Source organism: Bombus impatiens, unplaced genomic scaffold, assembly GCF_000188095.3.
Source record: "Bombus impatiens unplaced genomic scaffold, BIMP_2.2 scf_0037, whole genome shotgun sequence".
Taxonomy (NCBI): Eukaryota; Metazoa; Arthropoda; class Insecta; order Hymenoptera; family Apidae; genus Bombus; species Bombus impatiens.
The window spans coordinates 477,594-490,899 of record NT_176456.1 but is presented as its reverse complement, the minus strand read 5'-3'; the positions used below and the strand labels follow the sequence as shown (position 1 = coordinate 490,899).

The 13,306-nt window shown below is 34.9% G+C and overlaps 1 protein-coding gene and 1 long non-coding RNA gene across 3 annotated transcripts in view; one reads left to right on the top strand and one right to left on the bottom strand.

Annotated features, from left to right (window-relative positions):
• LOC100749583 (MOB kinase activator-like 2) overlaps positions 1-3,512 on the bottom strand; it is a 65,329-nt gene extending 61,817 nt beyond the window's left edge. The window contains exon 1 of one of the 2 annotated variants that reach the window (XM_033322912.1): positions 3,052-3,512. Coding sequence is in view for 1 of the 2 variants with exons in the window: in XM_033322923.1 (XP_033178814.1) it covers positions 3,052-3,056 (5 nt within the window). In the remaining variant the exon portion in view is untranslated. The remainder of the gene's footprint in view (positions 1-3,051) is intronic. The other variant, XM_033322923.1, reaches the window with a different exon arrangement.
• Positions 3,513-5,197: 1,685 nt separating this feature from the next.
• LOC117152125 lies at positions 5,198-12,945 on the top strand. The gene is made up of 4 exons (XR_004462390.1): positions 5,198-5,588; positions 6,966-7,147; positions 9,146-9,378; positions 11,654-12,945. It is a non-coding gene; the product is annotated as an uncharacterized LOC117152125 (long non-coding RNA).
• The last annotated feature ends 361 nt before the right edge of the window (positions 12,946-13,306 follow it).

Below are 13,306 nucleotides of genomic sequence, written 5' to 3'. Positions count from 1 at the left end.
TCAGCAAAATTTTATCGATTAAAAATCTCTTTAATAGATAATTAATCGTTAATTACTTTGTAATGTGATTTTTTGCATAAATAGGTTATTTATAAAATAGCAAAATCAAGTGTATAATCATTTACGAATGTTAGCCTTTATGTCAACTACAATATTGCTTTTAAGATCACACGCGATTTTTTATTAAATAATTCACATACGTACATTACGTACAATGAATTTTTTAGAAATTCTACTTTTGTTCCACACGATCAGCAAGAAAATCTCAATTCCAACATTACGGTTCTATGTCTTTATATTTGAAAAATAATAAGAAACGTTTGATTGAATGCAGTGCACCGACTGTACATTATGTGATACCGAGCAAATTTCAATATGGCTTCTTGTGAATGTGTATTTGTGAAAGAATATATGTAGGTGTTTATTATGAATATTATAATCTTTAATATATAATGATAGAAATTGGATTAGAATATACATACGTGTATATATATATACAGTGATCCAGTCGAAGTTGCATATTTGCATTATTAGAAATACATATGTTTTCTCTATATAAAATCTACATACTTTTAGTATATAAATTATACAATTGTACAATAAATAATAATTTTACTATCTTTGCTACAAACGTAATGGAATTTAGTAATTATATGCTGTTCGACATATTTTCGTCGCAAAAGATATATCTAATCTTGAAATTTCGAAAAACTAACCTTCAAACAAGTAAACAGTTTATAATAGCGTAGAAATAGTTTAGAAATAGACCTTCAGGACAAATAAATATTTAATTCTTCAACATAACAATTATCCCAAAAAATTTTCTTAAGCTTTCTATCGATCACCCGGAATATACAATATAATCTCGTTAATCAATCGTTCTATTTCTACCGGGCCACTGTATACATATATATAATCCACAAGCTCGATAACTTACGGAAAGGTTCCATTAACAATAAAAGATACGCGTTTCCACAAGTATCAATAGGCTAAAAGTAGCACGTTATATTTTTACATGATACGTACACTGCAGTGATCGAAGCTCAGGCCAAATCATTTCCATAAGACGATAAATTAACGTTCGGGGTCGCGTTCACAAAAATAACGGCGCACCTAATTGAAACGAACAGCGCTATCTGTACGTACTCTGTCTCTGGTTCCCCCCTTTGTTTTTTGTTCGCTTCCATTGTAAGCCCTGATAAAATCATACGTTTTCAACCACACTACGAAGATTGAACGGAAACGGAAAAGAGAAGAAAAAAAAAGAATGAAATGAACCGCAAACCATTAAAAGCGACCTCGTCACTGAGAAAATCAGCTCACGTGAGTCGACGCCCTATTCTACGTCTTTGAGTCCACCTGGCGGGACGAAAAAGAAGAGTAATTCGCACGTATGCGATTATGAATATCACAGTTCGCTATTTCACGACTCGTTTCTATGGCTAACAGTCGCTTTGCGCGCTGTCGACGCGTGAAATTAGCGCGCCGATGCCGATATTCATTGTACAACCGGTCATCCATTGTACATACTCGACGATATCACGAATTATCAACATCGTGCTTTTTTCCTTTGGCGATGATTCGTACGCAGAAATCGCAAAAGGTAGTGGCGCGTGATAATTTTATCGTCGCGACAGCGATATGCCTGCACTTTCGTATCGTGAACATTTGATAAAGTAATTCTAAAAGATTCGAACATTCAAGTGATTCGTCATGATCGAGTGTTTTCCATTCGTTCAAATATATATATCGATATTTCTTAAGTTGGTAACATTGAAATAAATTTTCCTTTTCGAAGGAACTTGAAGTACCAATTTTATGGCAAAATACGGCACTCTGAATCGTTTATGTTTCGAGTTTTCATTAATACAACAATCAGAATGATAATATAGGAAATCTATACTATGGACACAATGAGTATGCTATATTACTTGAAAACTACGTACTTTACTTGGAGGATGAACTTAGGTATACGTCAGACACCAATACAGAACGGTATCATCACGACACAAGCATAATACTCACACGTGTCACGATATAATTAAAGAGGAAAAAGGTAGTAACAACGCAGTAACAACGTGACACATCGCCATTTCTGAATTTACAAAATAGATAAAATCATTTCGATATTTTCTACGGATGGCTAACACAGACAATAACCTAAAATTGAAAAGACCTAAAGCTACCTTATTTTGCGGTTTTAACTACTCTATACTCTATTCTAAATAACACACTTCTTGAACGCTGATAAAACATTTTTGAAAATATCGACCAGGTACAATGCACACGTCACGCGTATCATCAGCAGAAAATGAAATACAATAATAAGATAATGTAAGTAGATTTGCAGACCCGGTCAAGTTTAATGGATTTTGCGTAAAAAAATGTTATTCGTTTCATGTTTTTCAGCTTTTTTTCCTTGGATATCATGCAATTCACGTTTACGTAATTCTCGTAAGTTGGTGCATGTTACTCTCCTACGTATCGCGATAAAAGGGTAAAAATAAGAAATCCAATAAACATAACGTGAATTGTCAGCGTTTGACAAACACATACGGACATTTTTAATGTCGCCACTTGAAACCGCATTTTTACATAAAAATATCAATATCCTGAATTCTGACGATCTTTGTAACCTGACTAAGAAAAATATAATTGACGCTGTCATCGGCTCTGTCAGCGATTTCCATGAATATAAAGCGACGGCGAGCAGAACGAGGAGACACTGTGCGCTCGAACGACGGCGTTCTATCCACGCGTTATTTTCCCGAACGAAATTTTGGATAGTATCATGCATAGAAACGCGAGACACGATGAAACGATGAAACGAAAAATTGCAGAGGTCACTTTCTCTCAGAAAAAAGGAAACGACAAGACGATTATTAAACGTGCAACGGAGTACAAACCGGAGCGAGAGAGCGTCAACCTCGACGGGGAGGTTAGGCCATCAATGAACGTCGAGGTTAACCTTTTATTCCGTGGCTCCGGTGATTCTCGAGTTATCGAGAAAATCGTTGACCGAACGTGAAAATTTCGCTCGAAAACACTTACCCCATAAACCAGTCCACGGTATCGCGGAGATACTCGGGTAACCTATCCAGCTTGGATGATTTTCAGTTGGATCACCGCTGAGGAAAGTAGCACGAGAGTCGAGAAAACAAAATAAATTCTCTCTCTCTCCACTAACACCAGCAGCAGCAGCAGCAGCAGCAGCGGCGCACGTTTCGTGATCTCGTCAAATCTAACATGGCGAAGCTCTATTGTCACCTGTTCCCGTCATGCCTCACTTGCCCCCCTTCACCAGAAAATACTACCGATTTATCGCCGCCAGCGCGTACTTCGTCCCTGTATTTATGACACCGTTCTGATTCTATCCTCGATACACGGATCCGACGTATCTATGCCAATCGAACGCAAGTCTGAATGTGCACGACACCACACCACAAGGGGAAAGTCCAACTTAAACCGCACAGCTGATCAGCCGACGTCGAAAAACCAATTCAATCGCACACCCCCGTTTTAATACCTGACTGCAGAGGGTAGTACCTATCGCGCCTACTGGCTTACGAATAGTTCCCGACACAACCTTTCGCTATGAGATAGGCAGATGGTAAAACATTTCGAGTCGGTAACATCACAAGTAGCCAGGTCTCACTAGTAATCAATAATAATACTCGCGTAGTTATACTAGTTCCCAATTTGACCTACAGTTGATACAGTACTTATATCATTGATGATGAGGCGAGGTATAGACATTGACTAAGGATAACGGAATAAAAGTGACATTAAATAGAATTTCGTGTCTCACGTTTTGAAATACCGATCTCGAAAAAAGTCAGTGTTTCTCACGTCCTCTACAGTTTATGCATCGCGACGATTGTAATTAGTCCGCTTGAACGCGTTCTGTTTATTAAGATAAAACTTAACACAGTGCTATTAAATAAATCTCTGGTCAGTGATTTTATTTATTCGAACGTGAATTATTGTATAATATGAACGAGAAATCATAGGTAGTAAGGACGTAAATATTTATCGCTTGGCAGGCCCAAATAAACAAAATTCTGCGGCGTATTACAGACGCCATTAAATACGATAACGTGAGTAATTAAATTAATAATTTATATAAGGCAACATAATCTTATATTAGAAAGTAAGACAGATTTGTGAAAATGTATGTATTAGATATATATGTCTAATAATTAATCGTTGAACGATGATTACGTTAAGAAAATATATAAATTATTACAAAATATTCCGAGGCGTTGTGAAAACTAAAAATCTTGTAAAAGAATTTCGAAAAATCTATATTATTATTAATCTATATTATTTCAAATTGAAATATATAAATTTTGTCATTTTGGAATGAACGATCACTTTAGATTACTAGTCAATTTGATTGTATTATAATGGAAATATCACATTTCATACTATCGGCAAAAAGTCACTGCTCAACCGTCCTTCCAGAAGGTCGTTGCCAGGTTTTAGACATAGATACCTATGAAGTCCATTATGAACCTATTCTGTACATAAATACCTATCTGACTTCGAACAAAAAATGAAAATCTTATTATGTTGATAAGAAAAATTTATTGTTTTGATATTGTACAATGTACATGTGTAATGCACGTAATGTGTGTGTAATATTTTATTATTTTGATATCCTGTTCTGTATTTTATTTATAACTTCATATAAGGCTTTAGTTTTAATTCACATCAATACTATACTGAATCGACAACGTCGCATACGATCGGGAATTGGTATAGAGGTTGAGGTGATCCTCAAAACGTGGGACACGAAAAACATTGAATGTCACGTCTATTCTGTATTTCTTATATCAAATCGACAAAACGTAACTATATCGGAAATAAACTAAAAAAAAATACGCTATACATCGCTGGTGATATAGACTATGTACAGACTACGGTCGCTTACGCAGATCTGAAAATTCCACTGGAGATGGTAAGGGTTTTAAATCCAAGAGGTGTGGTTTATAAATTGGCCGCTGGTAATAGCGCTGCGATCGATTTAGTAGACTTCTGCATTTCACGCCATCTACTCCATCCTTATCACTGTAAGTAACGAATATATATTAATCTATCATAATTTTATTCAATATATTTAAAGTAAATATATAGTATTTCATGTGATACAGAAAAATGTTATTTAGATAAATGTAGATTTACATAATGGAGTAAAGTCCAGTTGGAGACAGGATCGTGTTGCAAATTGCAGTCACAACAAGCGCTGCATGATAAAACTTAAGAAATCGATCGAAGCGCCTTACTTGAGTAACATCTTCCGATATGTGAGAGCACAGACAAGGTACCTCATCGATAATACGAGCCTAGCTCTAGTTTCTCCACTGGAGTTTTCAGATCTGTGTATGTCTGGCGTTACGTTATAATATTATAAAGTGACGATAGAGGATCACAGGTATTATAATCGCGAAATGTGTCAAAGTAAATGATCATCTTACGTGAGAATTGTCTGAAATTCATGGAAATTCATAGAAATATATCCACAGAATATTCAAAACAATACAGGCTTACGGCTCCATCGCAGTACCATCGAGGTTTTGTTTTCATAGGTAACGTATTTCAGTTACTGTGGAAAATAACCCATATATGCAACCGTTTGTTTTAACTTCTGCAATCGGTTATAGTTATCCGTATATATTTTGAGATGCTGTAGATATTACACATTTATTACGTATATGTGTACAGTCAAAATGAAACATCTTTTGCGTGGAAATATGTATATAATTATAGGTACAATGATTTTATTTGTAGCTTGCATATGGATATACACAGTAGTTCAAACCGTTCACGGCAGAATAAAATATTCGTCTATACAACAGGTTTACATCTGAATCCGATTAATATATTTGTTTCCGTCGTATTTTATTTCTAGCACATTTTTATGCAACGTTAACGTATAACATACGATGTGAGAACTATTATTATATATTACAAATCCATTATTCTAATGGAACATGGATGTAATATATTGTAACATGCAATAGGGAAAACTGATAACACGAGCTATTTAGGATTATAAACCTCTGTAGTAGTGAATACGTGTTCGGGTCGAACGGAGACATCGTTGATGCTTCGTATCAACAGAATATTGTATCTGTCTCTCATATAGGTGTACGGCTTCTCGTGTAATATATGTATGTGTATGCAGTACATGTACATAATATGAAACGATACGACCTCCAAGCGCAATTGATTCTGTATTTATTCTCCAGTACCCAACTTCATTTCGAAGTCTTCTTTTTATTATAACGTAATGATATTGCAAATATATTATTTGTACGTAATTAATTGCTTATAATTAATGTCGTGAATATTGTGGAATTTTCATTAATAAGTACAGCAGTACTTATTGTTTTCACGTACTTCGTGATTTCTTCATGATTAATATTTTATTACAATTTTGGTAGATCATAATGTTAAATCAATATGCAATAATATTACTATATTAATTTTCCTGAAATGTATGGGTCAGCGACGATGTGATATTATATTCTTGATTTTATTATATCGGTTCGTAACTAGAAAGGCAATACATCGATAAAAACGTACTACAGGATTGTCGTGTTATAGATAATGAAACTTTGAAACGAGACATATTAAAAGTTCAACCCGAGTAACTGTACCATACGTTGAATACAATACATTCTCTAGACGAGAAAAAGACAACAGTAAAGAAAGTGCAAAGGAAACAGAACTAAAGAACAAAGAACGAAGATGAAGTACGCTGTATGCAAAGCAGTGGTCCTCAAATATTTTTATATTTTCTACATCTCTTGATTTTAGGAAGCGCTCATATTGATATATCATATATAATGATACGCAATATTTAAAAAAATCCATTTACATTAAAAATATCTAATAAATATCTATAATACGTATCTTTATTTAAAATTATGAACAAGTGTTCTGATTTCTTTAACTTTTAGCTTCGAGAGCCGCTGTTATAAAAGATTAGAGGGAGAAAGAGGAATCGAATACATGTGAGAAACAAACGAAAGAAAATACGCGAGAAGAGAAAGGTGGAAAACAGTAACGGAACAGGAAGAGGGAAAAACTGTGACAGAGGTGGCGGATGGGTAGGATGTTGCACACGCAAGTATGAACGAGAGTACGGACGTTATTAACACTATGCATCATATACTAGCATATATGCATATGCTAGATGGAAATATAGCGAAGTTTTTTATTGCCCTAAAGATAAATCACGACAAAATGCTGAAGATTCACGATTTTTCGCTACATGTTTTATTCCGATTAAATTTTCTTACGGCTCTGTAATAAAATTACCAGCCTCAAGGATTACTAATCTTCTGCATTAATAATTTAATAATCGTTTAGCGTTTATAAATGTCGTAAAAAATACAATGCATCTTCGCTATATTGCGTTTAGTTCTATCGCGTTACGAAAATCGCTTCGCTTGATTAAATACCTTTAGAAGTGCGAGAATAATACAATAATTGGTAATATACAATAAATTTATAAATTGTATCGTTCAGAATACATCCAGCGAAAGGCTTGAAAATTTGAAAAAGATATATCTGCGGATACGAGTATCTGACTTTCCTGTTGAATTATAAAAATATCGATATTTCATTCCAAAATAAAATACAAAAATAGAGATGACCTCGTTCGATATGTCTAAAGATCTTCTTGACGTAGGACTGGGGAATGTCAGTCATATACAACTGATATTTATTGAGTTTCAATAGTCGAAAGGATCGAAGCTCGTCTATTTCAATTGTGAAATATTTGTTCTGAATTGAACGCTTGAGAGGGAATTGAAATATTTCTTCTTCATCAAGAAGATTAGCGAGAGACTTTATTTCTATTCTTTACATTGTTTCCAATTCTTAGACTTACTGCGAATAATCAATGTCTTTTCTACAAACTTCTCTATCTTCTCAGAATACGTACGCTAAATTCAAATCAAATGGTTTTTCTACCATTCAACTATTCTATATTGTATGTACATTGCGATACAGAAGTATTTGGGCAACTGAGTTAATTCTATTAGAAGGTTCATATCTTTAATATATCTTTAGAATTATGATGGAGGAACGTTTCTATATTATTATTTCTTTAATTATTGCCACAACTGGGACTAAATAATATGAACTATAACAAAGTCTTCTGTGTTCTTTGAATCATCTTCGACTCAATCTTATCTTTCTATCTTTAAGAATTTCTTTAAGTTTGAAGAAAAGATGAAATAATCGTTATCGATATCTGCGATTTTTCGTTTCAATCTTTTGATAGAGACGTCGTTAAACATTAAACGTTTTTTGGTTAAAACGAGATCACGATTCAAAGATAAGAATTCAAGGATCGAAGAATTCAGAAGAAATGAAGAGTTGATTGTGTCAACAAGGTGGTCGATAGAGTAATGTTGCTTTTCACGCATTTCACAGTGAGTCTTCAGTGTCTATAGGTATTCGAACGACCGTAAACATAAATCGGTGTTTCTAAAATCGATTGCCATGCCAGCACACAATACGTTTCTGCTGGTTCAGTGGCGTAACACGTATTGCGTCTGTTAGTCTCCATTTGTACGTCTACCAAATTTCATTTCCAATTCCAATAGCCGCTAAACTTCAAATAGATCGAGATAAGGTGTACGACGATGGAATTAGTGGATGGCAGAGAACGCACACGCTGTTATGAATTTTCTAACTCGGAACGTCGAAGGAGACGTACCTATAATAAAATTGAATCAAATGATACGAAAGAGATTCCAGTTTTAAGCACTTTACGCGCGGTAAAATCCGATTCATGACAAATTCAAATCCTCCGCATCTTCTCATGAGTAATTCATTGCACGTTCTTGAATTATAAACTTCTCTTACGAGCGTAACGAATCCCCAAGATTCAGCTGGGAAATGTATTTAATTACATTTTTAAGGAGAACATTAATTTTTAGCATGCGAGCTGAAATTTTAATTTAGTTGAACGTCGCCGCGTTCCTCTATCTCAGCTACTTTATATTTAAATTTGAAAAAACAATTATCGCGTCTTCTATCGTCTTTCTCTTTTTTTTTCATTGGTTAACTTTTATTAGTTTGAAACATGAATTGCAGTCCCATATGTATTTATCGTGTTTTGTTTCAGTGATCTTCGCTTATAACGGGACCTTATATTCCGATAGGTCTGAGTGGCGTTAGAAAAATTATTGAAGAAAATTATAACATTATCGTGGAACGTATTGCACCTACCATTGGTCTCGTACAAGTTAAGGCGAAGAAAAAGAAGAGAAAGAGAAGAAATGAAAATATTACATGTTAGGACAGATAAGGACACCATGATCTTCCGCTGCCTTCTCGACGAGCTAAATGTAAATTTGGGTAAGTCACTTTGGAAGTTGGTATACTGGGTGTACGCGTGGTATGGCAGCTTATACGACCGCAGTGGTGCAACGTAGAACAAAACGGCTTAGTTCTGATATCCAGCTCACGAGTGTGTTGCGTTATCCACCCCGGAACTTAGCTAATTTCGCTTTAGACCGTGTCCAATGTTTGTACCTGTGTAGCTACTCGGCCTCGTTACAAGTTTTTTAGCTCTTTAAACGTTTCATGTTGCTATACTGAATATACATTGATAAATATTCCGTTATCTTTGCGTCACTTGCATATTGTTTGCAGTAAACAAGTTAATCTCTTCACACGCATTTCATGTTAATATATGTTAAACACTACGTGCAATTTTTATTTATTATTGAAGCACAACTGAAATGAATCGAAATGGGAATCGTCCAATGTAATTTCTGCTCTTTCGTAACTAAACACGCACGCTACCATAGTGGATTGAAGCAAAATGACCACCACAGATCATGTTTTGTTTCTTATACTTTGATATAATATATATCGTTTATTGTAAAGAATAATCGTTTCAGATTTATTCTTTTAACCAAGCATGTTAGTTATGTGTCCAGCTAAATTACGTTTAAAGCGTCACATATGCGTGGTAAACGCGCTGAATAGCGTGCTATGATAAACATTTCATGAAAAGTCGACATTCACAGTCTAGTTTAAAGTTATTGGTACGTGATTTACTTAGTTACTTAGTTCTTGGTTATTGGTTGAAGTTTACATATTTTGAATTTCGTTGCATCGTAGAGCATTTCGTAAATGTATTGAGCTTCTATCAACACACAGTACTTTTCATTTGCGCTTTTGCATGTAATCTTTTATTCGCTACTTACTACTTCGTTTGAGATTAAATTTCCTTCCAAGAACTTTGTCCTGTGAAGCGGATACTCTAAATTATCCTAAAGCTGCATCTCTCGATTCTATTCATTCTTTTCAACAAATTATACACTTACACACACAATGCATCACAAAATGCTCTAGCGTTACAAGTACATTTTAAAATTAACTCGTACCTTACACGATGAGCACGTATCTTCCTTATCTCGCCTCTAAATTATTGCTAGGTCATTGTCCCAGATTATTTTAATTACTTGTCCCTTTTGGGGACTAAGGTCGTTTCCAACGTTCCTTTTGATACAAACCCTCTTACTTTTTATTCATTGACAATGTGCTCCCTATCGTTCTATCAGATCTTAATGTTGTGAAGGGAAACACCATTTGAAGAATGAGAGAAGATGGAAATTTCGTTTAATCAGAGGAACGTGCGTTGTGATTTTTGTCGTGGTATGGCTATTGAAGTTTATTAGCCACGTGAGGTTCGAAATTCGTATATGGCCTTGAAAACGCTTCGCATAATTGCGGTAGATTCCACCGCAGCGAGCAGTCGAGATGATACAGAATGGATATACATTTCATGATCATAGAGTTATAAATATATAGATATAAATAGATACAGATGTAGTAGATGTAAGGTTTGATAGCCCGTACCTAGCGTTGCCAGGGTGAATAAACTTTTTCGCGATATTTAAATCGTATTTGACATGAATCGTTATTAGAATACGGAGTGTTCATGCAAATTCACATTTTTACAGATAATGATGAAAAAATCGAACAGAATAATAATCATCGTAATCATATCATATGGATTTCATTATATAATATTCTGACTGGTTTTAGCGTTATTTCGAGTTCATACGGTTTGCATCACCCACGCCTATTCCTTCGAAAATCTTCAACATCTGTATATGTATTTCGCACAATTTGCGAAAATGTTACTTTGATAGTAAGTTTAAAGTGAATAACTGTGCAGCATCGTTATCTACGTGGCTGAAAACAGTAGCGGCGATTCCAAAATTCAGTTATCCACGTAGAACGTTATTTCGAGGCATTGGACAGCAGCATTTAAATATGAAGCACCCTATTATTAGACACGTTTCTGTTCGCCGTTTAAAGGATCCTGTAAAACGTTTCGAGTTAAACTCGCTGGAGGGACGAAAATCCTAGATTTAGTAGCATCAGCAGCCTTAACACGGATTATCCATACGGCGTATCTATTATACCGTGCTTGTACCGCGACGACGATAAATGACGTTGATAATGGCGAAAGCTTGTCCCGCTTTGATATTTATAACAGCGTGATGCCGCGTCTCGTCGGTTGTCTTCGCAAATCCCAAGAACCGTCCTGCTCTGATGTGCATATGTGTACGCCATACCAACGAGCACGTATATTTTAGTTGGCTTTTTCTTCCAGACGATCGTCCGGGGACACATGTTGTCAAATATTCTAGGAGTGCCCCTTGAGGCCTGTTTCTCTTCAGGCTTGACTTTGGATTCATCTCTCGACCGCTCGTTTCCTTCCGCTCCCGAAGAAGTTTCGCGACAGCTATCCTCGACTACAGTGACAGCTCTTTTGACCGGGTAAGATGTTTCTCCTGGCTATCCTCAGGATATTTGAAAATCCGCCGCCTTTGAGTCGCCAGCTACATCCACAATAATAAGTTATACTTCAACTTTGTGCTTTAAATAATAAGGCAAGTAGGATGATAGAGTAAGTGGATGGTCGGTGTTTGATATGCATAACTTGAATAATTGAGTACGATAGGATCTTATCTTAGAGATTATGGAAAGAAGATATTATAATGGGAACTGGGTAACAGAGAAGGTGTACCTTTCTAGAATTTTAATCGTATTTCATATTAATCAAGAATTTTTCCTCAAAAGGTTATCATCGGCTGAACGCGTTATTCTCGGTAATTAAACGTAATTGATTTTATAAATTGAAATATGAAGACACAGAGATATTGACATTAGGAATTAGTTATTTAACAGTGTAGCAGGAGAAAGACTTGGGTATATTGTTAAATATAATACTACACATTTTTCCTCATATGCAATGCGATTATTAATATTTGTTTCCTATAAAAAATCAAAAGTACGTATATTTTTTGTATCTGAGGTGAAAATTGGAGGAAATTTGAAGGATAAGGAGACGATGATTTTCTAAATATTTCATTTTCAACTCGTCGTTATCTTATTGTACTGTTAATGAGTTAAGACAACTTTTGTGTTTGAAAAAAGGACCTTCGAGAGATATTTGATAGAATCTTCTTTATTTAACATTTATGATCATATTAAGATATAAGTAGGTACTATCGTATGATCTTCTACTTTGTAGAAGAATTATAAAGGTCGATTTCAATTTACGAGAACAGAAGGTATAGAACGCATAGCGTGTAATTTCACATCAAACCAAGTCAAGTTTGGTCGTGCAATTCTCGAAAGCAACGTGTCCGTCGAATATTACGACAGCTCGACGTACCATCTCCTGAAGTAACGCTGCGAATACCAACAACCACTTTGTTTCCTTTCCATAAGAGTTCAGCTTTGCTTTTATACACGGCACTTTGACCGACTTTGGCTATGACTTTTTTTATTATATTCTCTTTAACTATACAATACGTCGTCAAGTTTAAAGAATTGCAGCTATCAAAATGTGAATGAACCATAACTTTGTTGGAACCTTACAATATATGTATACATAATCATAAGTTTACGTGGAATTTTTCAATTTATTTGCCAAATAATACTCGTATTTGTTAAAATAAATCTATGAAGCATTCTACGCAGTGAATATTCCAAATTGATTTCTAATCTACAATTTCTAAGATCTCTAATTTTATTATCACTTATACGATATATCAGTACGTTCGTAGCGTAAATTTTAACGCTCTGACATAGAAAATAGTATTTTATCTAAAACACAAGTATTAAAAATTAATACGACTTCGAACTTCACTCAAACATTTTTTCTCTCTCGTGTACTGAATTTTTCCGATTTAACACATTTGGTAGACGAGTCAGCTGCGATAGTCATTTTTTAGAGTGTTTCCTTGAATAAGAAAAA